At 57.3% G+C, this 26,192-nt stretch overlaps 3 protein-coding genes across 20 annotated transcripts in view; 1 reads left to right on the top strand and 2 right to left on the bottom strand.

Annotated features, from left to right (window-relative positions):
- Positions 1-3,026, top strand: part of UCK1 (uridine-cytidine kinase 1) — a 5,429-nt gene extending 2,403 nt beyond the window's left edge. The window contains exons 5-7 of one of the 2 annotated variants that reach the window (XM_075560602.1): positions 35-129; positions 1,505-1,553; positions 1,941-3,026. In XM_075560602.1, the coding sequence (XP_075416717.1) occupies positions 35-129; positions 1,505-1,553; positions 1,941-2,122 (326 nt within the window). In that variant the 3' untranslated portion in view covers positions 2,123-3,026. The remainder of the gene's footprint in view (positions 1-34; positions 130-1,504; positions 1,554-1,940) is intronic. The other variant, XM_075560603.1, reaches the window with a different exon arrangement.
- On the bottom strand, positions 3,019-16,954 carry POMT1 (protein O-mannosyltransferase 1). Of its 5 annotated transcripts, none has more exons than XM_075560599.1 (21): positions 16,821-16,936; positions 15,312-15,626; positions 14,259-14,410; positions 12,922-13,028; positions 12,667-12,717; positions 12,067-12,213; positions 11,425-11,533; positions 10,818-10,883; positions 10,607-10,700; positions 10,346-10,501; positions 9,709-9,839; positions 9,389-9,484; positions 7,803-7,895; positions 7,380-7,476; positions 6,670-6,762; positions 6,290-6,410; positions 5,949-6,046; positions 5,424-5,537; positions 4,741-4,867; positions 3,985-4,162; positions 3,019-3,616 (listed from the first exon to the last, which is right to left on the bottom strand). In XM_075560599.1, exons 2-21 carry the CDS (start codon positions 15,324-15,326, stop codon positions 3,442-3,444), a joined length of 2,220 nt encoding a protein of 739 aa, XP_075416714.1. In that variant the 5' UTR covers positions 15,327-15,626; positions 16,821-16,936; the 3' UTR covers positions 3,019-3,441. The 5 variants fall into 5 exon arrangements, with proteins under 5 accessions (XP_075416714.1, XP_075416712.1, XP_075416711.1 ...); XM_075560597.1 differs by having other exon boundaries at positions 10,818-10,973; XM_075560596.1 differs by having other exon boundaries at positions 10,346-10,700.
- A 2,580-nt stretch (positions 16,955-19,534) lies between these two features.
- The window catches only part of PRRC2B (proline rich coiled-coil 2B), a 99,171-nt gene continuing 92,513 nt past the window's right edge, over positions 19,535-26,192 (bottom strand). For 10 of the 13 annotated variants that reach the window (XM_075560614.1, XM_075560612.1, XM_075560613.1 and 7 more), the window contains 2 exons: positions 24,797-24,878; positions 19,535-23,594 (listed from right to left, as the gene is read on the bottom strand). In XM_075560614.1, the coding sequence (XP_075416729.1) occupies positions 23,460-23,594; positions 24,797-24,878 (217 nt within the window). In that variant the 3' untranslated portion in view covers positions 19,535-23,459. The remainder of the gene's footprint in view (positions 23,595-24,796; positions 24,879-26,192) is intronic. The other 3 variants (XM_075560616.1, XM_075560615.1, XM_075560617.1) reach the window with 1 other exon arrangement.

Consider the following 26,192-nt stretch of genomic DNA (forward strand, 5'->3'; position numbering starts at 1 on the left):
GCCTGAGGCCTGTCACCTGGCTCCTGTCTCTCAGTTCTTCGGGATGTGCAGCGGGGGAGAGACCTGGAGCAGATTCTGACCCAGTACACCACCTTTGTCAAGCCAGCCTTTGAGGAGTTCTGCCTGCCGGTAACCTGCCCCCTTCCCTGGTTCACCCCCTTACCCACGGCCCCAGCCCCAAAGGCTCTGCCCTTGCTGGTCCCTCTGGCTAAAACCCCCTTCTCGCTCCCCAGGTCTGCATTTGCTACTGCTCTTCCTCCACGGCCCTTCCCCAGCTTCTCCGCCTGCTTAATGGTTTCTTATTGGACATAGTGGGCTTTTGCCTTGGCCCGTGGGCCCCCTGCTGCCCCTTTTAGGAGGGTAAATTTCATGAGGCCAGCGACTCCTTTCGGCTCACGGCCAAAACCCATGTCTGGGGGTGTCAGATGCCATGGAGTTGGTAGGACAGCACAGAATGACCCCACAGGGGAGGCGGGGGCTGCTGTCTTCGTCCCCAGAGCAGGCCTCCCCTCCTCCTTCTGTGGACCTTTTGGTTAGCAGCTGTGCCATTTGGCTCCTTGTGCTTAGTGACTGACCACCTGGGACCCGGTTCTCCGAGCTACCCCTGGTGGGTCCTCTCAGGCCCAGTTGGCCGGCAGATGAGAGGAAGGGGAGACAGGCTTGCATCTTAAGTTCTAAGTTGAGGACAACTTTTGCTTCAGAAAGATGATACTGCGGAGGCACCAGTAGCAGGAAAATGGAATGAGGAAAAGCAGTTACCCTGCACTGATGCTAACGTGAGCGCCCCGGGGCTGCCTTGGAAGCTTCTGGACCCCAACTCGACAGGAGAAGTAGTTAGGGTCTTGCTCACGAAAGGCATGTGGCAAGTTGGTGGCTCATGAGTAAAACTTTGGGTCCCAAGTCTGAGACGGTGACCCACGTGGCAGAGTGTGTCATCTCTGGAGACTCAGGCTGGGGCCCCTTGCCCCCCCCCCACATGGAGCCACTTGTGGAGTCCCAGTAGCCCCTGTGTGAAACCTCTCTCCACCCTCACTTCTTAGGCAGAACCCCTGGCATTCACTCGGGTGGCTGGCTGGCTGGCTGAGAGCAGGCGGGCCGGGTGGCCTTCCAAGGAGGGTCACTAGGGTAGCCAGATGAGCGTGGCTGTGCCCTGCCTGAGCTTCCTCCCCAGCTCTAGGGGAGGGTGCCAGCACTGTTGGCCCAGACAGCTGCCTGACTGACTGGTGTCCATGGAGAAGAGCAAGAGCCAAGAAGCCGAGGTGGACGTGGGGTCGAAGCGCCTGCGGGGGTGGGGTATGGGGGTGGGAGGGTTTGGCTGCCTCGGCTGGCTTTGTGTCCTCTCCCTTCCTTGGTCACTGACTCCAGACCTGGGGACAAGGACATCTACTTGCTGTCGCCCTCTGCCAGCCTCAGGCATCACTAGCACCCTGGGCCACCCCTACCCTCCCAGTCCCACAGAGACTGGACTCACTCGTCACGTGGAACCTCCTCTCTTGCCTTGCAGACGAAGAAATACGCGGATGTGATCATCCCGCGAGGGGTGGACAACATGGGTAAGAGGACAGTTTCCCATCATGGTCTCGGAGAACTCCCCAAGGCATCAGGCCTGGCCCTGCGTGTTCGGGCACAGGCGTAGCAGCAAGTGCATGCACTCTCAAGATGGGTACAACGGCTCAACATTGATGGCCCTTGTTACTTAACAAGGAGCCTTGGTGACAGAGTGGGTAGAGGTCAGCCATTTGAACTAGGGAGCAAGATGAGACGGGGCCTGTAAAGACCTGCAGCCTCAACACTCCTCTATGGTGCAGTTGGCCCCTGATCCTATAGGTGCTGAGGGGTGGCCACTTCAGGGTGTAGCTGTAGGGGGAGCCAAGGGCAGGGATGGAGGGAGGGGGATGGGGGAGCAGCACACAGATCCCTCCCGTCTGTCTCTGCCACAGTTGCCATCAACCTGATTGTGCAGCACATCCAGGACATCCTGAATGGTGACATCTGCAAGTGGCACCGAGCAGGGTCCAACGGGCGGAGCTGCAAGAGGACATTTTCTGAGCCTGGGGACCACCCTGGGGTGCTAACCTCTGGCAAACGGTCCCACTTGGAGTCCAGCAGCAGACCCCACTGAGGATCCAGAGCCTGAGGCCCCCTCAGCCTCCTGGGCAGGCCCTCCCTGTAGACCTGTGTATAGCCGGGGTTCAGAGATGCCTACCTGCCCTCCAAATATTGGCCACCATTTCTTCACTACAGGGGGATGTCACCAAGAGGTGGTGGCAGGGCATCCTGGGTGCACACCTACCTCCTCATGCTTATTACGGAGTTTCCACATCTCTAGGCCTCTGAGCGGTGCCCCAGAATGCATGGTACGCACAGTCAGCTTGCCTCCGCAAAGGAATGTAAGGCACGTGGTTTTGTACACATGGAAACAGCTGCCGGGCAGGCACCTCCGGCAGTGAGGACGAGGTGCTCCGCAAGACCCAGTGAGCGCACAAGCAGGAAGCACCAAACCCAGAGTTTGAGGAGCTACCACCCGGATGTTCTCGATTGTCTGGTCTAGAAGTCCAATGCGCTATCCACTGCGCCTCAGAGCCAGATTCGATTGTCTTCTACGCCTCACCGTGTAACCATCAGCTCCATCTCCGGACTCCTCCAGGGGGTGAGCCAGGGTGACACAGGGCTGAGGAGCCCAACAGCCTGCGGGGCTGGGAGGGGCAGTGTGCGCAGCAGACAGCAGCCCTGCAAGGCCAAGGACACCTGGGCCCCAGGTGCTGTCCCTGGTGCAGCTTGGCCAAGGGACTGGCTAGGTAGTAGAGGTGGAGTAAGTGCCCTGCACACATCACACCACAGTCGTGTCGCCCATGGGTGGGGTCCTCTGATAGCCCTTTCTCCCCCCCCCCCCCCCCCGCCCCAACACACACACTCAGCCATCCGCAAAGGCACTTTTGATCTTTCAGTGTGCCGGCTCCTCAGAGCTGTCAAATTCATCCTGCCCTTTTGGAGCGAGAATCAAATAAACACCAAATGTTAATGTTGCTCTGTCCCTTTTTAATGGCATGAAATAAAGGGGGACTCCATGAGGGGGGGTTTCACTGCCAGCTAGGGTGCCAGGCCGCCCTCCAGCCTGCTACCGGGTTTCTCAGGCCAACAAGCAGCCGACTGGCTAGCTGACCCTTCCAGGCCACACTGACAGCACGTCTTGGGACTCCACCCCCCAAGGGGAACTTGCTGGGGGGGGTGGGGGGGCTCCAGAGGCCTCTCCAACTCCGGTTTCCTCAGGGAGGGAGGTCTGGGTTAGCCAATGCACACAGCTCTGTGGGCGTCTTCGGTCGGGGTCTCTGGAGTGCAGATGCTGAGGGTCCCAGGAATGAAACCGTAAGCTGTGCGCACACAGGAGCTCTTGAGAGGCTTCTGCAGGTTCAAGGTCTTGTTGGCCATGTCCTTGTTCTGTTAGTACTTCCGGATCAAGATGTCCCAGCTGTCTTTCCAGCGCAGGGCCCGGAGTTCACTCGGGGAGAGTGACGTGTCGCCGTACGTCAGCGGGCGCAGGGTGCTAAACACGTGGCACGCGGAGGAGTACCATGCCACCACCAGGGCACCGAAGACGCTCCTCTGCAGCTGAGACCTGCGGGCCCCAGGGTCTGAGCAGTGAGGAAGGCTGCACCTCTGCCTGTGGGCCCCCTCCCCCAACACCATCGCAGCCTGCTTGGCAGCACTGAGCACTATCCTCCCATCACCCGCCTGCCCCATCTCCATAGCCTGTCCCCACCAAGCAGGATGTGCCACAATACTGTCCCCAAACCTAGCTAGGCCACAGCATTGGCTCTGGGCTGCCAATGAAGTCCCTGGCCCTCCAGCTGTCTTCTTACACCCACCCTCACAGTTTCACTGGAGTCCTGCGGAACTTCCAGGGCCTCTGAATGCCCCCCTCCCTGAGCACGAGGTGCTGTGCACACTTGGCTGACAGGGAGGAGGTCCGGCTGCGGGGTGTACCTGCACAGGTGGTCGCCCACGTGCTGCAGGACCACGGGGAGCAGGATGATCTGGAAAGTGAGTGCCGGCAGATAGTGGTAGAGGAACAGCGTCTTCTCCATCAGGAAGAAGGGGAGGTAGTTCACCGCCCAGCCCCCGCAGCACAGGCTCCCGGCCAGCACCCAGCGCAGCCAGTCATCTGCCGGCAGACGGGGAGCCTTGGGGCAGCTGGCCCAGTTACACGGGTTTGGTTCTGGTCTTACTGGCCCCCTCCTAGTCTCTTCCCCGCACTCCAGACAGGGAGTGCACTGTGCTACAGAACTCGCCAGCAGTCCCTCCCAGGCCCTAGGGGTCCCTGTCCTTGTCCAGAGAAGCTCTGTCCCCAGTCTCCAACAGTTTTAGGAGCTGTGTGTGGAGCCAACTGAGAGGAGGGACTGGGTCCCCAACCCAGAGCACTGGGAGGACCAGCACCCCTCTGCCAGCCCTCTGGGGCTGGTCCAGGCCCATGTGGAACCTGGCCTCCATTAGATGTCTCCCTGTCTGCCTCGAAGTGGCTGTCAGCAGGCTTCTGCTAGTGTCTGGCAGTGCCCATGAGTATGTCCATGGGCTGTGCTGTGTGGGGAAGCCTGGCTGTCGCCAGAACCTCAGGGAGGCCCCTCACTGCGGGGTCCCTCGTGTGTCGGGGCTGCCACAAGCGTGCTCAGTGGCCAACCAACGCTCAGTGAACTCGTGCACCACCAGAGGCGCCCGAAGGCGACCAGCGCCAGCTGTGCTGACCCTCAGGGAGGTCGCAGGCGTTCCTCCGCCGCCGGAGCAGGTACCACAGGAAGAGCAGGGCGTAGGTCCCCGTGGCGAGGCTGGCCGAGGCCCAGATGACGACGTTGCCCAGCAGGTGGATCTGCGCCTGCGGTCATGCGTGATGATGCTGGATGTTAGGGAAGAAGGTCCCCCTGGCTACAACGAGGACGTAGCTAGCTCCCAGTGAGACCCTCATTTAGAAAAGGCCAAGGGCAACACCAGGAGTCTCAGCAACAGGAATGGCTGGGCTCTCACGCTGGGCAAGCGGCTAACCCACCAGCCACCATGGGAGAACGAGGCTGTCAAGCCCTGTTAAGATTCCCACGTCTTGGAACTCCTCTCCAGGGTCGCTATGGATCAGAATGGACTCGACAGCAGTGAGCTGGTGGGGTGGGGGGTGTGTGTGGGTGTCTCTCTCAGCAGGGAACACTGCCCTCCTAACAGAGCAGTGAAGCCCGGCTTCCTGGACCAGCCAGCACTTGGGCTGCAGGCCCTGGCACTGAGCTAGAGCACTGAGCGCGCACTGCCCAACCGCTGAAGAGGGAAGCTCGGCCCAGGCTTTGGATCCAGGAGGCTTAGAGACCAGTGGGGCTTTCTAGGGCACCATGGCCACCCCAATGTGCAAAGGCGGGCGTTATTGCAGGAGGAGAGCCCCCACTCACACTGCTCTTGGGGTGCAGCCAGTAGGCGATGTTGGTGTCCAGAGTGACCCACTCGAGCGGGGTGGAGCTGTACTTGTGCTCCGAGTCGTCAGTCCGCAAAGTCAGCATCCTCCACTGCAAGAGAGCAAGGCGCCTGGACTCACAGACGGCCAGGCGTCTAGACTCACAGACGTCCAGGCGCTTTCAGCCCAGTCTAGTCCAAGGCCTAACAGCCCACGCTGATCCTTTCCTGTCTGGCTGTGGTCACCCCCCCAGTGGGCCTGTCACACCCGTGTCTGAGCGTGAACGGCATGTTCTCTGAGGTCACGTTCGATTCAGGGCTCTGACTTGCTCTGGGGCTCTATGATGCTCAGTGAGGAGGCCCCTCGGACTTGAACTGAGGGCCATCGCTCCACCATGCTGAGGCAGAACCTCTTTGTTCCCGAGGCTGCAAGTGTGTGGCCAGGACCTGCACGGACCCCGGTGCTCCATGAAGCAGCCAGTTGCCGGTGAGCAAAACCAGGCCTCCCTCTGTCGGCGTGTCACCTGCAGTTCCGAGAACCTGGCCATGAAGCTGAGGTTTCTGCTGACGTCGGTCTGGATGGGGGAGTGCAGCTCCAGCTCCCTCTCCCTCTGCTCCTGGCCTGAGCGGACAGACGGGTGAGCAGCTCAGAGCCTCCCCTGACTTTCAGACCACCCACAGCCCCTCTTCATTCAACGGACCTGGCCGCCTCCTCTGATACCGTCCTGTGAAAGCTCAGCAGAGGCTGGCTCAGCTGCTCAACACCCCGCTAGGAGTTGGTGTCCATCAACTGGGGGGGGCTCATGAAGGACCACGTGCAGAAAACCGCCTCCCCCGGGCTGCCCGAGGTGAGTGAGGGGCTCACTTTTCCCGTAGCGGTGTTCCTCCACGTTCCACACCATGCTCTCGTGGAAGCCCCGGGACAGCTTCTCCCCAACCACCTCCAGCTGCCGGAACCCCCAGTCGGGGAGGTGCGCCCCGCTCAGCTGCCAGCATGCACAAAAGAAACACAAGCATACGGGAAAGTGAAACGTCTGTGGGCTCAGGCACAGGCTGGCTGGGCGAGGGGTGGCCCCACGACCGTAGTCACACTGTCCATCTGCCCAGGGCTGCTGACGGGTTCCTCCAACCCCAAGAAGTGAAAGCGCACCCACCCTTCAGGGCGAGAGGAAACGCAATGGCTAAGGGAGCGCTGCACTGGGAGCTGAGCCGGGCCGGCGTGAGGCTGGCGGGAGGTGCGAGTACCTTTAGGATGGCCGACGTGTTGACGTGCACAAAGCGCACCTCGGACATGATGGTCTTCCAGACGTCCCTGTCGCTGTCCCTGTTGACAATCTCCTGCCACAGGGGACAGCGTGGATTACTTACCTCCGTGGCTCCTGACCCCTCAAACTGAAGCTGCACAGGGCACATGAGGGCGGTCTTGGGTGTTCCCTCGAGATGCTGAGGGGAAGCTCCGAGAGCCCCTGCTTGTCTCCCCGCCTCGGGAAGCTAGGAGCGGATGCGGCTGCAGCCCTGGAGTGCTGTGTGAGGGATTGGGTGGGGTCAAGCCCCCCAGGCCCCCCCGCTCACAGCGGGTCAGGCAGTGAAGCTGCCCTGACCTTCTACTGGGAGCCAAGTGCTTAACCACACGCCACCAGGGCTCCTCGGGTGTGGAATCGTAAAGAACCGCCAGTGCCCGCGCGGCAATTGGCACCGCCCTATGTGACCCCTCGGAACCAAAGGCCCCTGACACTGTGGGCAGGTGGCTGTCCTGGTGCCAGCCATGGGGCTGGGGAGGAGGCCAGGTGGGCAATGTCACAGAGAGCAGAAAGGGGCCTTCAGCAGGACTTGGGGGTGGGGTAGGCAGGTGCACAGGACTCCCCCTTTCTCATGAGGTCGCCCCCTTTCAGAACCTCTCCTTGGGAAGCGGTGCAGGAAAGTGTGAGTTCTGGTCCAGGTAGGCGGGAGCTCACCAGTCTCCAGAGGTTCTGGGCGGGCATGGAGATGTTGTGGTCCACGTAGCAGGAGATCTCCTGGGCGTGGGGGCTCAGAGGGGCCGCCACATCGTGCCTGGGACAACAGAAGAGGTTCTGGGCCTCTGCTAGGGTTTGCGGGTCCATGACGGCGCAAGAAGCCACCTTTGGGCTCTCCGGTCAGCTCGGCCCTCAGGGCTGGCCTGGGCGGGGTTGGCCGTCACAGGCTGAGAATGCAGGCAGGGCAGTCCTGGGAACCACATCCCCAAACCAGCCTTGGGGGAGCAAGGGGGTTTATTTCAGCCCTCGACAAGGAGTCTGCAGGCAGCTGCGATCCCATGTCTCAGCGGAGGCCCTGAGCCATCTCTGAGGGGGAGCAGCCGGCCCCAGACCACTCAGGCGGGAGGGCAGGGGTTCACTCACGTGTTAAGGAGGCGGGCGGTCATGCCGTGGACCAGCTGCACCGTGTCGCCGTGCCGGACGGGCCTCGGGGGGTTGCTCACCACCAGCTGGTGCCTGCAAAGACAGTGAGAGGCTGGTGCAGGCTGGATCAGGGGCTCTGGCCCCTCAGAACGGCAGCCCTGCCTGGAGCTGCAGCTTCTCCGCCACAGGCAGCATGGGATGGGGCGGCTTCCCCAGCAGCCTGGACCGCCCCGGTCCTGCTCGGGCAGCTATGCGCCGTCTATAAGCATGAGCATCAGAGACAAGAGCACGCCTGGAAAGCCTCTCAAGGACAGCCGCTGGTGCTCGCTCACCACATGTCCACCGCCCTGCACGGCCCAACACCGGGCTGGCTGCTGCACACGAGACAGATGAGGTCCGTGGCCCTCGGTTTCTGCAAAGCCTGAACTCTCAACCCACTGCTGTCATGTCGATGCCGACTCACCACGACCCTACGAGGCAGGGCCCTGACTGCCCTGTGGGGATGCCCAGGCTGGAATCTGCGAGGAAGCAGGCGGCTTCCTCTCTCAGAGCGACCAGTGAACTCAACCAGCGCCACCAAGCTAGAGGAAACTGCAGAACCACTGGGCTTCCAGGCATAGGGGATAGAGGGAGCAGACAGGGACAGGGACAGCGAGGGAGGCTGAGTAGGTGCGCGTGCAGGGCCATCTCCCTGAGGAGTAGCCTTCCAGCTGAACCAAGCAGCCAGCAGGAAGCAGCACCGCAGGCAGGGGCAGGGGCTGGTGCCCAGTGCCCAGCAGAGGTCTGTCTTGTTCTAGAACACAGGGTCGGCAGGTGAGTCCTGTGAACAAGAGCAGGGCAGGAGGGCCCGGCTTCGGCAGCAGGAGATGGCGTGGGGCCTGCAGGCTGTCAGGAGCAGGGCTTGATCCTGTGAGCTCAGGGACAGGTCTGAGCAGGAGGACCTGGGGACATTTATGCTGTCCTATGCTGTACCACACCAGGGCTGCTGCATGCTGGAGGACAGGAAAGGAAGGAAGATGGCCAGGGAGGGGAGGAGGAGGGGGCGGCTGGTTTAACATCTCCTTGAGGCAGGATCCACAGGACTTATTGATGGATGAGATGTGGGGAGACAGAAAGAGGATGACCCCCATCTTTGAGGTCTGAGCGAGGCTGAGGAAGGGACTGTTTTTGTGTGGAAGGGAAAAGTGGGGCAGAGGGGCTCTTGGCACATGCCTGTAAAACACCCAAAAGGAGACACCATCGGAGTGTGGCCCCTGAGAAGGAACCTCTATGGACCCCAAGAAAGGCTCTCCTTCATGGCCATCCAGTCGACTGACCCCCCAGAGACCGCCTCGCGTAGAAGTGCTGGCCCCGTGGGTGTCTGAGGCCCTTAACTCTTTAAAGGAGTGGAAAGCCTCGTTTTCCTCCTCTGGGGCAGCTGGTGGTTTCAAACAGCTGACCTTGCAGTTAGTAGTCCAACGCGTAACCACTGCACCAGCAGGGCGCCTGTGCAACAGGCCTAGGGTGGGGGAGCATGGACAGATGGGGTACGGGCGGGCTCAGGGGCTGGTCCAAGCAGGCCAAGAGCAGATGAGTTCTGGACTCACCTCCCGGGATCCTTTACAATCCACCAGTTGTTGACATCTTTGAAGGGGTAGCAGGTCACCTGCTGCTGGTGGGAGCTGCCCCGGCCATTCTCGTATCTGTGAGAAGAGGGCAGGGTGGCAATGACAGGGACCTGGGAGGGGCCAGTCTGCTCGTGGGAGGTGGAGCTGGTGGCCTCAGAGGGCACCACAGGGCGATCACCAAACCCACGAAGACCAGGCCTCGTGCTCGGCCCGTTGTCCGGCCAGGAAGCTGTGTGACGAGCAGCGTGGCCCCAGGCCTTGGCTCTCTACGCACACGCGGGCGGCACACCCGTACTTACATCACGGGGTAGGTGCTCTGGTGGGAATGAAGCCAGCAGGGCACAGGCTTGCCAAAGGCACTCTTCAGAGTCACCTGGGAGCCGTAGGCCACCTCGAGGGGCTGGCCTCGCGTGATCCGCGCCAGTCCTCCCTACGACAGAGCACATGGAGCCCAGCCTCCTGAACAGCCAGTCCGCCCTGGGGTGCCAGCTCAGGTGACTCCACCTCTGGGCAGGCAGTCAGGTGGGGGAAGTGAGGGTGCAGTCACACTGCGTGACACCTCCCCGGGCCGCCTCCGTGAGCTCTTACAAGCATCTGTGAGACAAGAGAGCTCATGGAGACGGGGTAAAGGAGGGCTCTCGCCCCAATGCACGCAACTTCCAGAGCAGGATTAAAAGCAGGTCTGTCAGACCCTAGAGACTGGGCTCTGACCTGCTCAACTGCCACACCTGCTCTTGGTGCCCAGTGCCCGCACGTGAGCATCTCATTTCAGCCAGCCCAGACCTTCAGATGCTCCAGTTACCCCGAGCATCTCAGAGCCAACCCCTTCCTCCCTTGCAGGCCCCTCAGTAAACTCAGTGAGGGAGGCAGTCGGTAGGCACCCCCTGGTGGTCTTTTGAGTCCTTTCTCAAAGGGGCATGGCGCCCCACCGCTCACCTCCAAGCTGGCCTGGAAAGCGCTGGACATGACTTGGTCGTGGGGCCCCGAGCGGAAGAGAATGCTCAGGTGGACGTAGAAGAAAAGTAAGTACATGAGGGCCGGGATGACCAACAAGGCCACTGCTCTGGCCAGCAGGTGACAGCACACACAGACCTGCCAGAGTACAGAGAAACACTGCCTGCCCCACCCAGAGAGCGCCACACACTCCGCCCTCTTGGCCCCCCCGCCCCCGGGGTGCCACCGGCTCTCAGCACCTACGTTCGACAAGGTCTGGTCTCCCACCAGGTGCCAGGCGTGGGCAGCAGCAACACTGAGCACAAGCAAGTAGGTAAACACACCCATGTATTTTATGCTGCAGACAGATGGAAAGTACGCTTTACACGAGGCAGAAAGAGGAGCGGAGGAGGAGAAACAGGAGGGGAGGAGGAGGAAGAGGAGAACTGGTCTCAGGCAAGTGGCTCCAACTCACCCCACGGTGCAGGAACACGCGACTCCTGTCAGCACCAACCAAAACCACCAGCTTAGCGAGAAAGGGCTGGAGGGAGAGAGAACAGAAGGAGAGACAGACCTGCAGATTGCACTGGGCGAGTCCCAATGTGTAGACTGCTCAATGGGAAACGATGCTCTGAAAAAACAAAACAACCAAGCCTGTGCTCTGCAAACCTTCACCTGACTCACAACCCAAAGATTGAAGAGAGAATCCCCTGTGGCCACAAAGGCACCATTTCTCAGACTCAGGGGCCCCACTACTGTCAGCACGAGCCCAGCCTCGACAAGCTGCAGCTCTGGCAGACTTTCCTGCGTTGAAGTTCCAGGAAAATGGGGATATTTATCAAGGAGTGAGCCAAGGACCAAGCTGGGTCTAAAAATCCAAGCTCGTTGCCAACAACTCAATGCTGAATCAGTGACCCCATAGGACAGGGTGGATGGACCCTGGGGTTTCCGAGACTGGAACTGTTTACGGGAGTGGAAAGTCTCATCTTTCTCCCTCAGAGCAGCTGGTCGTTTTGAACGGCCGACACTGTGTGTCGCGGCCCAGCTGGTAGCCACACAAAGCCGGGGCACGCGTCCCGTACCTATGCTGGAGGTTGGAGAACTTCAGGTAGGAGAGGACAGACAGCAGGCTGAAGAAGATGAGCACGGCCTCCAGGAGGATGAGCCTGGACTGGGTGATGAGCGCGTTCTCTGGGTGGAGGGAGAGGAGGCTAAGGCCGCTTCGTCGTGACAGGCACCCTGACGGGGGAGTGGCGGGCAGGAGGGGCTGTGGAGGTCCGTGATTAGGGGTGGATCCTGATGGCATCAACCTGGCTGTGTGAACGCTCAACCGTTCCACAGGCAGAGCGCCTCGGAGAGAGTCGCACTCAGCGAACCATCGTTCCTACTTTCTCGGCCGACTTTTCATCGGGGCATCTTGTTGGTTTTTATGCCTGAGCTGAAACAATCTTTCTGACGATGAGCACCTGCTAATTCCTGGGCCATCGAGATGGAGGGGAGCAGGGCTAGCTCACAGGCACCTGACCATTTGGGCAGCAGCACATTCACGGCTGCACTCCAGGTCTGACCACGGAAGAATGGAGGTCTGAAGGCAGCCACCCCACAGCCAACAGGTGAGCCAGCAGCCGGAGGTATGGCAGAGCTTCCCAAGCCCTCCGAGCCCTCCCCAGGGCTTGGTTCTGGCCTTCAACGCTGCGAGGAGGCAGGGCAGGCCTGGGTCTCACCTATGAGCATCAGCAGCCCGGCTCCCATGGCAGCGCAGTGTGAGAAGCGGAGTTCCAGCACTATCTGGTAGGCCATGGGCACGGAGAAGGCCCCAGCAAGAGCCGGCAGCAAGCGCAGGGACCACACGGGGACGTTGCTGCTGTACTCTGGAAGGGCAACCACACAGTGGCGCTGAGAACACGAGGGGGGTGGGGGGTGGCGGGACTTGTAAACAGCCTGGTCTCGCACGGTGGCGCAGAACTAGGAGACTGGGCACTGCCTCAGCAGTCCAGGGTGCATCTCACTGCTCTGGCTCATGGTGACCCTACAGGGCAGGCAGAGCCTGTAACTCTACCCGGGGATGGAGAGTCTCCTCTTCCTCCATGCTACAGGGCTCTGTCACATGATAAATACACCAAAAGCCAGTGAGGAAATGACCAATGTCATTAAGCCCCAAGACATCTACCAGACGTTCCTAACACCTCCCTTAGATGCCTCTGACTGACTACACTTTGAACTCCAGCTGGTAAACTACACTTACTAACCCCCAGACAAGCTACTGCCGCTCCATGCTCACAGGTGCAGATGTTTACAACTGGGGAATGAATGTGATCTTTTACCTGCTCCGATTCTGTTCCACAAGAAGTTACCATCAAATCCTCCTAAGTAACCTAAAACAGAAGAGCCCTCGGTTACCGACCGCATTCAGCAAGTAGTTGGGGAGAACCGAACCAAGGCAGGCCGTCGGGAAGCAGGGATGCGTCTACAGCAAGCAACGGCAGCTCCTACACTAGAGAATTTCACTTCTCAGGTTCAAATGCCCTCGAGGCCTGAAGGTAATGGCTACTTCTCCCCCAGTGAGCGAGCCTGCCTACCTCCCAAGGCCAGCAGCATGTGGCCCAACGGCGGTCCACTGCCATCCAAGAAGAAGACCCGCTTCATGTAAAAAGAGATGTATTGCCCATAGTAGACTTCGTCAAAGCTGCAAGGCAAACACAGGACAGCCACGTGCCGTCAGCTTCAGCTCCTCGCCGTAAAGACAAGGTGTGAAGTATGGGAGCACGGCTGTTTCCAAAGGACTCCAGGGGAGTGACCTTATGCCCCACTGCGTCCTTCTCCCCAGTACTGAGACCGGACAGTCAGCCCTTGAACAGCGTTGAGGGCTGGGGCACCAACATAATTTACAGGTGACCTGTGCCCCCCCCCCCCCGCCCCCCAGGCCAGACTCACTTAGATGTGACTTGTTTGCCCGCTGTGGCCGCCGGCCCAAGTACTACGAGTCTCGGCATAAACGCTGTGGGATGAATCATCTTCCCAGGCACCGCTCACCCTCCGGCTGAGCTTTCCTAACCGAGGCAAACACTCCACATGGGAGTGGGCCTGTCCAGTCACACCGGTGGTGTTCGAGGGTGAAGGGGGTCATGACCCATTCAGGGGGACAGGGTGGGATAAGCCCGGGCACGTGTCCGATACAGAAATTCACCAACACACTGGGTACTGGGGCCGGGTGCCCATACACACCCTATTTCTCCCCCAATATTTAAGGTGCGTGGCCTATCAGCCCCCCTGCTGAAAGGCCTCAGGGGACCCTAGTTGGTCCCCTTTGTCCAACAGTGCAAGCCCGTGGCGAAGAATTGGAGCCAGACTAGGACACCAGAGGAAGATGTGCGGCTGTGCTAAGACGTGTCCACAGCATGGGGTGGGGGTGGGGGGTGATGTGACGACACTAACTGGGTGTTGTCAATTTCTCAGCAGTAATCAGGGTACTGTGGTGAGTTTCCTATTCAAAATCACCAGGGTGGATGTGGTGAATGGCCGGCTGATGGAGCCAGTGTCTCCGTCTCTCTCTCTCCCTGTCCTGTGGGGTCCATGCTGACTCCATAGGGCCGAGTGGAACTGAGCCTGTGGTTTTTGAGGCTGTAAATCTCCATGGAAACAGAAAGTCTGTCTCCCACAGGGAGGCTGATGGGTTTGAACTGCTGACCACTCCACCACCAGGGCTCCTTAACCAGGTTCCTACAGTGGTAGGAGGTTATTAAACAACTCTCCCTACTTCTGAATATATTTGGCTGTCCTTGGAACAAACTGGCCTCTCCTCTTGTGGCCCAAACACACATCACTTAGAAGCCAGGCACTTCATCCTCCCGCCAAAAGACTGGACAAAGAACAGTTCTCGAATCCCGGGGGAGGGAGGCCTGGGTCCTGGGCTTACACGACGGCCCGAGGATAGGTGAGTCGCCACAGTCTGCTCAGCAATCCCAACCCAGCCAGAGCCAAGACATTCAGGTTGATGTCCGCTCTCACCACTAGCGGTTGCTTCAAAAATCCCGACATCTTGTAGGAGAGCAGGCTCAGGAGGGCGCCCTGAAAAAGAAGGGGCAGAGTGGCCGTCATCAAGGGGCAGGGTGCACAAAGGATCCCAAGCCACCCTGGCTCCCGGATACATGGGCTGGGGTGGCACTCTGTGGATGCGCAGGAAGTCAGGAGGAACGTATGGTATGGTACGGTAGCTACTGCGAGTTCTCAAGCAGCGAAACAAGACAACGCTAAGGTTAACGAAAAGGCTTTTGAGGGCGTGGGCACCACCAAAAGGATGGAATTCAGGACTGAACATTCCTGCGCTTCAACACCTGCAGACACAAACGGGTGGGGGATGAGAACCGGTTGCCACTGAGTTAGGTCAGAACTGTGCTCCCAGTGCTATTTTTTTAAAAAACATTTTATTAGGGGCTCACACAACTCTTATCACAATCCATACATATACATACATCAACTGTATAAAGCACATCTGTACATTCTTTGCCCTGATCATTCTCAAAGCACCTGCTTTCCACTTAAACCCTTTGCATCAGGGCCTCTTTTTTTTCCCTCCCTCCCCACTCCCCGCTCCCTCATGAACCCTTGATAATTTATAGATTGTTATTTTGTCATATCTTGCCCTATCCGGAGTCTCCCTTCCCCCACTTCTCTGCCGTCTGTCTCCCAGGGAGGAGGTCACATGTGGATCCTTGTAATCGGTTCCCCCTTTCCAACCCACTCACCCTCTACTCTCCCAGTATCGCTCCTCACACCCCTGGTCCTGAAGGGATCATCCCCAGTGCTGTTTTTAAAGAGTCCAGCAAAACCACTCACCAGTTCAAGTGGTGTATATACAGGAAAGCGACACAGACAGTCTCGGCGTCTTGTGACCATTCCCACCCTCTTTTTCTGAGTTGCCCCTCTCCCACTGATGTAAACCCACTGGCCCCTCAGGTTCCTAGCTCACCTGTCCAGTTGCCATTGTCAATTTGATCCCACATGGGCAGATCTCGATAGAGCATTATGCTCTGCGCAGACATTCTTGACTCGTTTAAACCACTGTTTGGTTTTCAGGAGACTTCAGGGAATAGTTTTAGGTTAAGGTTTTAGGGATTATCTTGGAGCAATGGTTTTGGGGGTTCATCCAGACTCCCATGGGTCCACAAAGGCTGGATTTCACGACAATTTGAATTTCTGTTCTGCATGGTCCCTCTTTGGAGCGGGATTTTCACCAGAATCTTTGATCAAAATGTTCAAGGCACCATCCAGATCTCCTGGCTTCCTAGCAAAGGAGAAGCCACTGGGTTGGTTTCTCAGGAGATCTATCACCTTTCTTTGGGAGTTCCTTCTGGCAGACTTGAACTGGCCAGCTCAACTGTTTGCCGTCATCAAAGGCCCCCTCCTGAGAGGACAGCCACTGACTAGGGTTGGCTGGTTTCCTCCGCCCTTCCCCAAGGCCAGGCAGCATGACCACAAGCAATGCCCACTGGGGGAAGCTCCTGAGGTGCCAGAGAAACCACTTACAGCTGGATGACCTCAACCTGAGCCTCCCCATCTGCCCAAGCTCCTCCCTTCTCTCCCAGGGGCAGAGATCCCAGGCCTGGGATCTCCATTCTGACCAGCAGGTGCAGCTCTGGCCTCCTTCCTAGTTGGATCCCGCATTCCCCAGTCTCCATGCCCTACTGCCTTGAGGCTGCTTCAGGCGTGGTCCACCTTTCCCTACCCAAGACTGACTCGACTCTGGTCCTCCAGGCTACACCTACCCAGGACGTCCCTGCTCCGTTCCTGGAGCTGAATCTGCCCCAATCCCCTTCTGTGTCCTGCGGGCCCTCAGCTGCCCCCTCTCCCAGTCGCGTCCTTTCCCTCCCACAGGCCGAAACTGCCCATTCCCACGGGCTTCATCTGTCCCGAGGGCGGGGGGGTTGCGGGAGTGGGGGGGGGGCTCCTCTCGTGCCCCTGGGAGCCTCATTCTCATCCTAAGACTACATACTAACTTCTGAGGCTCGCTCCCTCGCCTAAGCTGCTTAACTCTTGCCGCTCGCTTCCCTACCCATTCCCTTTCCCTCCCTGGGGGAGCAGTCGTTCCAGGAACTTCTCACCCCGCCTCCCTCCCCTACTCTGAAACGCGGGGGCTCCCGTCTCGTCCCGGCCTCCTCTTCCCGTCCACCCCTGGCGGCCTTCTTACGTCTTCAGCTTCCACCGGTCCCGGAGGCTTTTTCTCCCCGGGAGCCTACACTGAAGTTGGGCGTTCCCGCCCCACGGCGGCATCTTACTCCCGGCGCCCCCATGGTCCCCCTGCAGCCGCACCTGGCCAGACAGCCTTTTTGCCCCCGGGACTGCACCTGCCCTATTTCCCGACTCCGGCAGGCCAGGGGACCTCTAGGCCCAAGGCCGTCGGCGGGCCGCGCACGTGCGCTCGTCCCGCACTGACTCCGAGTTCCCACGGGACTCTGGTCCCCGGTACCCCCAAACGTACTTGCTTTCCTCCAGGGCTCCCGCAGAGCCGCTCCCCGCGCCGCGCCGCGCCGCGCCTTGAGGCCGCCTGTGGAGGCCGACGGTTGGAGGCTCTCGCTGCACTCCGGGCGCTCCCCGTCCTGCTCGACACTCGACTCGCTGCACTCCGGGCGCTCCCCGTCCCGCTCGACACTCGACTCGCCGGGTCTGCGGAGCCGACTGGCCGCGGGGCGCCTGCGCACTGAGTCCACCACGCCCACAGGCTTCTAAGGGGCAAAAGGCAGATCTCGCTTTCCGAAGGGCATTGTTTGCTCGCCGCTCCGGTGTGGAAGGCCTTTACTGATTCAGGACCGAGGGATCTACTGTTTAAAGTGTCTTTCCCAGTCTTCTACTAACGATGAGCCCAGGGGCGGACTTCGGGAATTGTACCGGACACTCCTCTTAAGTGAACAACATGTGAGCTCAAAAATAGAAGTGAAACTCGTTTATGATGGCGCGGCAGGAAAAAGGATGGCACCTTCCTTGCTTTCACGGATCGAAATTGGACTATAATAGACTCAGCTCTCCACCACGTTCAGCTTCTCTTTCCATACTCTGTAGAGCAGTCCGTGGACGCATGGAGTGTAGATTTTAACTTGCTTAATCGTCTCACAGCTGGAAAAAGGACTGGGTTCATAATTCTTAGCAGCGGCCTGTTTCTAACGGCCATACCTCAGAAACCTCTGGGTGAACGAATTTCTGGTTCGAGTCCATCAGTCCACCCACTTGCGTGCTCTTCCCCAACAGTGGCAGGTTAGGGAGACGACATTTGAAACGGATGTCATCAGTGCACTGCAGAGACTGCACCCGGTGCATGGGGTGTTGGCCCAGCGACCTTATAGTACAGAGCAGAACTGTTCCTGTGGCTTTCCCAGATGGAAAATCTTTATGAGACCAGAAAGCCTCATCTTTCTCCTTCGGAGTTGTCTGGTGGTTTTGAACCATTAACCTTGCGGCTAGCCGCCCAACCATAGCCCACTACACTTCAGGGCTCCCGTTTTCTTCTCCACAGCCTTAGAAACGTGCCTCATGCCCAGTAGGCCGCTGTTCTCCTCCAGCCAGGTTAACACAACCTCTTTTGGGCATCACCCCTGCAGGGTACACGCCCTGCCAAGCGGTTCCCTCTTCCTGGTGTTCGAACTCAGTCATTTCAAGAGCCCACCACCACCTCTCCTTCAATTGAGTGCATTCTTCCCAATTGATAACTGGAATGGTTGGGACCCTGTGGCATTAGTTGACAGGAACACAGCTCAACTGATGGATCACCCTTCCCCTCAGACCTCACCCATGCCAACCCCCTAGTCTTTTTGTGTATTAACACACGGAGCAAAAGGAGACTGCAGGACTAATACATTGTCATGGTCACTATTTGCAGGGCTTCTTCCCACTCCTCACCACCATACACTAGAGCCCTGGATGCTATCCACACCATCTACGGTTGTCTAGGTTAGTTCTGCAGTACTCAACATGCCCACCCCTCATGACTCCGCAGGTTGTAGTGTGGAGAGGTGAGGGGCTCATCTGGGCCAGGAGATTAGGAGAACATGTGGCCTGTGCCTAGGCTTGGGTTGGCAAATGAGGTCACCAGTGGCAGAAGAGGGGGGTCTGTGAGCCCTGGGAGGCATGTATTGTTACTTCTGTTGCTGTTTGCACCGAACCTTCTGCATCCTCAGGTAAGCAGCACAGCCAGTGACCATGGAATGGGTGTGGTGACCGTAGCTTAAAGGCCATGCCAATTTTTCCTTCTGGCCTAGAGGTTCAGGAGTAACCTGGGAGCCAGGGCTCCTTGTGGGCAGTGTTGTTCTTGTATAGAAGCCTGGCAGAACCCCAAGCACTACCCAAGTCTCTGGATCCTTACTACACATGGAGATGGAGAACCCATGTTTTCAGAAGGAAGTCATGACTCAGGGTGGTGGTGTGTCTGCCTCAAAGTCACACAGCTAGGCAATGGCAAAACAGGGTACGACTGCACAAGCCCTTCCGCTCCATGACTAGCTCACCCCACTTGCCCACCTCAAAGTGCACCATAATTCTTCCTGCAAAATGCACATGAGCAGCAGTAGCAGCAGCACATGCCAAACCACACGTGGATCTTCTATCTACTTTGACCTCTGGGACAGGGTGCTGGGCAAGTCTGAGGCACGCCAGGAGACGTGGTCCCTAATGGCAGCTCAGCTCACGAGTGAAACTGGCAGATCAACTCACGTGACGAGCAAAGATTCAAGGTCAGCCGTGTAACAACACTCGCCACTGGCTACCTAGGGGAATGGGAGACTAGGGTGATGGTCAAGGAATATGGGTGGTGGACACTAGAGAATTTTGAGGCACCTCAACCATGGGTTCCAATCTTATATGCCCCCTTGATGTTGACTTCAGTTAAGAGAACTCGAGAGCAGACGAAATCCAGTGGTGTTGATGATGTTGACTCACAGCTTGTGTTAGAGAACTGGTTTGCTCTGAACGGGGCTCCTGGCTGTAACATTTATGGAAGCACTGTCACAGCAGGCCAGCCCTCTGTGGTACCGTTTGGGGAGGACATGTGAGCCGTCAGCCTTCAGTAGTTGAGGGCGAACCATTTGAGACCTTTCAGCCAAGTCACTCCGCATTTCCATGGATAGGGACAGTCCATTCCTCTGGAAGCTGCTCACCCATCGACTGAGAAACCAAGGACGCTCAACCTGAGAAACCATGTTGGGCTTTATTTTTTTTACACTTTTTTTTATTTAAATAAGGAGAATTCTTTCATATGGAAAGAGCTAGTACAATCACATATTTGAAAGGAGAAACAATAGGTATTGAACCTGGGAGAAGGGGCGGAGGGCGATTGCCACTACTGGCCTGGAGAATCCACGGTTCAATTTCCCTTCCAAGGTGAGTTTCCAAAAAAACATAAAATAATGTATAGACAAGTTGCACATGACAGCCATCGTCTGCCCTTTCAAATATCTGGTCTACATGAAAAGACAAAGAGAGGAAAGGCCAAAATAAACAGTAACAAAAGGAAACAAAGGCAAACAAAGCCCTCTCAAGAACCAAACCCAAACCCTTTGTATTCTGCAAGGCTTGAGGTGCAAAGCTTTGAGTGCAGAATCCCCTTTAAACCATGAAAGGAAGCTGTCCACACACAAGCTTCATAGACATTCCCACGCCGAGGCTTTGTACAACGTGCTGAAGATGGTGTGCTGGGGACCCTGTCGCCATCTTCCCGGCCTCCAGGTTGGGGTGGATGGGCGAGTCTGGAGGCCACCGTAGAGTCCCGCACATGCAAGTGGTCCCGTCGGAGGCATGGCTCACACTCAGAGGAGAGCTGGCTCTTCTGGAAGTCGGTTCCCATTCATCACAGTACACAAGACAGCACAAAAGCACACTCTAGTGTCCTTGGTTGCCAAAGGCCACTACCATCGGCCCCTTTAACCCAGGCTTGCGCTGCAAGGAGTAAAACGGGATGAAACAGATTCGAGAAGCCACATGCAACTATTTGGCGGATGGGAACCAAACAGCAGGGGTTTGGCGTTGGGAGGGTGGGGGTAAGGGCTCTACCAGAGTCGCCACACCATCATCAGTCATCCAGAAGGCAGACCCAGAAGTATCGGAGGCATTGCTGGTGAGAACGGGTGCCCGTGGGATACACGTGACCCCAAGAGGAGGTTGGCCCCGCCTCAGCTGGAATGGAACCCATTTTTCTGAATGGGTTTCTCCCTAAGGATCCTGTAGGCAGAAACTTGTCAGCCCCAAGTTTGGGAACGATAATGATGTCAATAGAAGTGAGAGGGGCAGGAAGGGAAGTCCTCTGTGGGTGGTGCCCTTCAGACACAGTCCCCTAACTCTGGAACCCCACTGGATAGTGTGATTCACGCGTTCTACACTGCTGCAGGGTCACTGGCGGCCAGCATCAGAAAGGAGAGGTTTTAGCAAGCCAGAGTGCCCCACCCCAAGCCTCCCAAGCAGCAGCAGAGAGAAAGTGCCAGCCCCAAGCCCGCCCAGGCCCCGGAGCAGAACCCTCTGCATGGACCTCCACCCGAGGATGGGAGTTTGACACCAAACAAGAGCCTCAGTCCCATGACCTTGAGCTTAGCTCTAGAACCACACGAAAGAAGAGAGATATTGCACCTTAAAACACCTCTGCACTAAAAACTGCATTTAATCAGACCAAGGAAGGGATCGGGGTGGTGGGGAGGCCCACAAGCCTGCCCCCTGCCCCTAGAAAGTCTAATTTAAAATCTGTATTTTAGCGGGGAGGAGACCGCAGCTTAAGTCACATGGAGGTGGTGAACGCACTGTACTTCACATGCAAATCTGGGCCTTTCCTGCACAGAATTCAGACATTATATATATAAATAGAGCAGTGAAACATTTACTTTGTTTTCCACCTAGACCTACAACATCAATACATATAAATAAATTCTAGTGTTTTTCTTTTTTGTCTTTATTTGGGGAGGAGAGGAAGAGGGCTCTCGGATACGAGAAAGGGGCTGGAGAACAGGCGACCTTTGATTTCGCTTCTCAAACAGTAAGTACTGTCATTCTGGTGGCAGGTGCACCTGATGTGCACATCCCGAGTTTGTAACAGCATCCAGGACTGCTCTGTCGAATTCCCAATGAGGAGAGAATCGGTTTTATTTTCCTTGGACAAGCAATTCGCACAGCATCGGGTCTGAGCGGGTCTGGATGGAGCACACCACGTACAGGCAGAGACAGCGCTGTGTGGTTGCCGCAGACCCAGGCCCGTCCAGGGGCAGCTTGGCAATGCCTGGAGGGGAGGGGAAGGGAGGGAACTGGGAGGAGGGTGCAAGGTGTAGGCAGCGAGGGATCACCCTGGGGCGGGGCGAGAAGGAACAGCTGCTGAGGGGCACTGGACAGGTGGGAAGTGGGTGCTGGTAATGCCAAGTGAGTGCCCCTCCGTGAGGGACTCCAGAGGATATTTTCAGAGGGCAGAGAAGAGAGGCAGGCCTGAGGGTGATGAGAGAGGTTGTCACTGAAAGAGACAGATTTAAGCAGTAAAGTATCTGCCGATGGAACCACCCCTTCCCCCAGTTGGTACCTAGGTCTTTCTAAGTACTAGTAAGTTATTCGTTCCCCAACCTCTATAAAAGAGTACAAAACAAAGCCACTTTACCAGTTCCTAAGCAGCACGTGGCCTGTGTCCTGTGGGGACACGCAGCCCCTCCCCGCGACCACCAGTGGCCAGCACGTGCAACAACTACTGCAAGGCGACGTTGGGCAGTGACGCTAACGAGCATCTGGGAAGTGTGAGATTTGCCCTCCCTCTTCCTTGGATGACAGAATCCAGGCTAAGTCCCACCGGCTCCTACGCAAACTTGGCTAGAGACGATGGTGCTGGCTTCTCTTAGAGGCTGCCCAGGCTGCATTTCTATGGCCAGCTTAGGTGGTGCTCACCTGGGACACCTGCTGCCTAGTCCAGGTTCCTTGGTCCCAACAACCTGGGCCTGTTGCCAGGAGCCGGGAAAAGGGGAGTGTGTGCATGTGTGTGTGTGTGTGGGAGTTCCCAGCAGCCTTTGGGGCCGTCTCATCCTCTCTAGGCGCATCGTGTTCTGAGGAGCTGAGTGCGAGGAGGAGGAGGCAGACTGAGGACACAGGTGAAAGAGGCGAGCTCAGGAAGAAGGAAGCAAAGTGACAAGTATACAGAAGGTGTCGAGTAAAGCAGTGTGTAAAAAAGAACAGCAGTCTATCAGCTGTCACCTCCCTGCCAAATGCAGAACGCCCCGGATTCTGTTTCCAGGATCCATCTGTGGTGCCCTGGGGTCAGTGTACAGGACACCAGGTGTCACTTTTACGCTAAGCCCATCATCAGCTTCCCCGGGCACCGCCATAAGTCAATGGAGGTGGGTGGCAATCAACTGAGATGTCAGCCTACCTCCTTCCCGCCTTGCTCACACCACTGCTTCCAGAGCCTGTAGTTGACTATCGAAATGTGCTGTGATCGCCTGGTGCCTTAAAGAGCCTGTCTTTGGTAAGCCACCTCGGTGGTTAACTGACCAAAGGGGCACTAAGAAGGGAGGGGTTGCCTTCCTAAGCAGCAGCTCTTGGGTCTTGCATGTCTTAGAGGACACAGGAGGGGAGCTGAAGAAACCGCTGGAGACAGGAGAGGTGGTGCGGGGCAAGGATGGTGGAGCACGGGGGTGGTGGCGGGCGGGGAGCCCGGCCACACAGACACGGCTCCTGTTGCTCTTCCCTTCCCTTTCAGAAAAACCGCAGCTGCTTTTAAGAATGACACGGCTCAAACGAAACCGTCCCTGCTGCCAAGCCACTGCGTCTGGCTGGGGTGAAGTTCACCGGGAAGGGTCAGAGGGTGGCGCTGCGAGGGCGCCCTGGGCCTGGTGGGAGGGCGGGGCTATTCTGCACTGCACGAAAGTCGAGTCACTCCACAGTCCTGGTGGAAAGGAGAAGATGAGAATGACAGAGTCGTTTTGCTTTTGTGTGTTTCATATTAAAGCAAGCAGGTCAATGCCATAGATCCACGGGTGCAAGCTGGGTGGACAATGGAGCTTCCAGGAGTGGAGAGAAGGGCGCTCTCTCAGTCCGAGTGGACAGTGGGTCTGGAGAGGCTTCCATGTTGGGTCTGGCTGTCAACACCTTGCTGAGGTGTGGAGGCTGAGCACTGTCAAGCCTGGCTCTCCTCTACTTTCACTGCCCGAGGCTTGATGGCGCCGGTGCGCTTCATCTGGGAGGCGGCCGAGGGGCCTTCTTGCAGCTTCACAGATCCCAGGCTGGGCTTTTCATCCACTCGTTGTTTGGCCTTTGAACAGATGGGGGTGGGGGAGGGGGTTAACCCAACTGAGAAACATCTGATGGGAAACACAGCTCTCACCTGCCTGCTCCGAAAAGGAACGCCAACCCGCCTCCTACCCCCCACCATTCCTTTGGCCGGAGGACTGGACTTAGTCATGGAGGGGTCAGGACTCATGAGTGAAGCTGGATTGTGACGGCTCTACACCCTCCCAGCAGGTCTGAGTGCATTGATGTGCTGTGTGTTGTGTGTGTCTTGGGAGTGATGCCTACTACCCTCTACAGAGTGGCAGATTTCAAGGGCTAAAGTATTCCTGGTTCCGGGGCCAGTGGAAAGACCCTTAGCCAATCAGTGTTCCAAACCCAAGTCCCAGAGGCAGGAAAACACTGCAGCAGATGCTCGGTATTCTAAAGTCTTAGAACCCCGTAACATGTGGCTGCGGGGACTGGGGCCGGGGCCCCACAGAGATCCTCCCTTTGTTGGACTCTTAGGTCCTGCACAGCCAGTGGTGCCTGTGTGAGGAAGCAGCCCTGGGCCTGCCTTCCCGTGAGGGCCAGCACGCTGGAGAGAGCGTCAGCAGCTCACCCCGGGAACTCAGGATGCAGGGGCGAAATGAGAGCAGCCAACCTTCTTCCTCCACCAACCAGTAATGCTGTTTATTAAACACCTGTGCCTGGGGCAGCTGAACCCTGGGACCCCAGTTACTGTCTAGGGAATAGCAGCAAGGAGAACAGTGCCCGAAGAAAGAGACGGTGAGAAATTCCATTATGAGACACTTAACCCCACCCACCCGAGACAAAGACAAGACATGCCTCTTACTAGAGCTAGCGCGTGCACACACATGCGCACACGCACACACACACATCCATCCACCACCCGGCTTCTACAACTAACCCACAGACCTAACAGTGCCCCCAGCGCCTTCCCAGCCCCACACTGCTACGGAGGGTGTGCTTTCTGGCGTCACCTCCTCAGAGGAATAGTATCCTCCCTTCTCTGCAGGACAAGGAAGGATCCAGACGCCCATCAAGAGAAGAAATGCCTTCGCCAGGAGGGACTCGTGTAGCCCGACTCCTGGGTTTCAGGTCTAACCACTGAGGCATTTCTCTTTACAAAAGGAACTCTTAAGTGGATAGCCCTTCTCTGTTGGCGCTGGGAGACGGGCGGGCCTAAGCGTCCCAGGCTGGAGGGTCTGGAAAGCCATCTTCTACCTGTTGAACGTAGTGTCCCTGCACAGAGCCCATGTTAACTGCTGATCCAGAGGGCTTCCCACTGGGGCTAGCAGAGCTAGGCCTGAAAAACCAAAGGCAGGGGTGAGAATGCACAACGTGTCACCACAGGAATGGAGTCAAAGCTGGCACGTGGAGAAGGCATGAGGGAGAAATGGATGGGCCCCTCTGGCCAAAGGCCCCACTCTATAGACCTCTTGGACGGAAAACCAAAAGACCTAAGAGGGTCAAGGATGCAGAGGGAGGCGAGAGGACAAGGAGACACAGTCTACCAGGGCCCCTCACAGACAGAGCTTAAGGGAAGTACTGAAGGGAGAGGAGGAGGGGCCAAGGAGCACGCTGACCACCTCAACTGGCCCTTTACTATGGGGGGGGGGGCCGCACACTGACCCCCTCTTTGGGGCTGTTTCTGATTCACATTCAGGAGGCAGTGGGAAGGAGATCAAAGGGAACAAAGATCTACCACACTCTTCCAAGTGTATTTCCCTGTGTTCCCAGAGGAGCTATGTGGAGAAAAAAATAGTTTAATGTTCAAAAAGCTTGACGAATACTACGCATACAGAGTGAAAGACAACTTGTGGCTGCAGAACTGCTGGACTCCAACTGGCCTCCTTCTGGGTAAAGTGCTCCCAAGAACCTGACCAGGGAACGCTACCATTTTAGGGTTCTTTGTTTGGGGCAGGTCTCATCTCAGAAATTCTTGCTTGTAGAAATTTAGGCAACCCTGCTCTATAAAAATCAAAACCCATATCTCCCAACTCTACCCCTGAAAAACAAAACCTACCAAAAACCACCTACAACATAAAGGGTACTGGATGAAGGATCTTCTTTTCTAAGTGGCTCCCTCCACAGAGCGGGAGCCAGATGAGCCTGGCCTGCTGGAAGGGTCTGCAGCCAGCGGCAGCCAGCGGAGCTGCCATCCTTCTCCCAAACTGCACTCAAGGGGGTCCTGGACCGCCTAACAGACTGTTTGCATACCATTCGGCTGTTTGGCCATATGCTTGGAAAACAACAATAACAAAAAATAAATGTAAAGCAAGAGACTGAAAGCAATCATAGGACATAAAAAAAGGTGGGGAAATGCCACCAAAATCCTATTCTCTAGAAAGGAAGTTGGAAGTGTGGAACGGAGGGAGGGGATGGAAGTGAACTCAGGCTGGACGGTCAAGGAGCAGGACAGACTGGCTTCACCAAGAATTCAGAACTAGAGGAGAGTGGATGGGAAAGAAGGCCCATTCCACCCGCCCTGAGGGAGCAGCCTACTCTTGCTCTCAAGCTCTGCCATTAGCTCATCACAAGGCACTGCTGGCCCTGTGCTTCCCAGGAATCTCCCACAGACAAAGAGTGGACTATTCCAAACCTTGGGGCCCTGAACCGG

The sequence above is a fragment of the Tenrec ecaudatus genome, chromosome 10 (genome assembly GCF_050624435.1).
Source record: "Tenrec ecaudatus isolate mTenEca1 chromosome 10, mTenEca1.hap1, whole genome shotgun sequence".
Lineage (NCBI taxonomy): Eukaryota > Metazoa > Chordata > Mammalia > Afrosoricida > Tenrecidae > Tenrec > Tenrec ecaudatus.

Coding starts and splice junctions, on each gene's coding strand:
- POMT1 (XM_075560596.1), bottom strand. Junction 10,884..11,424: donor TTCTCCAACCTCCAGCATAG/GTACGGGACGCG, acceptor CTCTCCCTCCAG/CCCTTTCTCGCTAAGCTGGT. Junction 6,763..7,379: donor CCCAGAACCTCTGGAGACTG/GTGAGCTCCCGC, acceptor CCCCTGTGGCAG/GAGATTGTCAACAGGGACAG.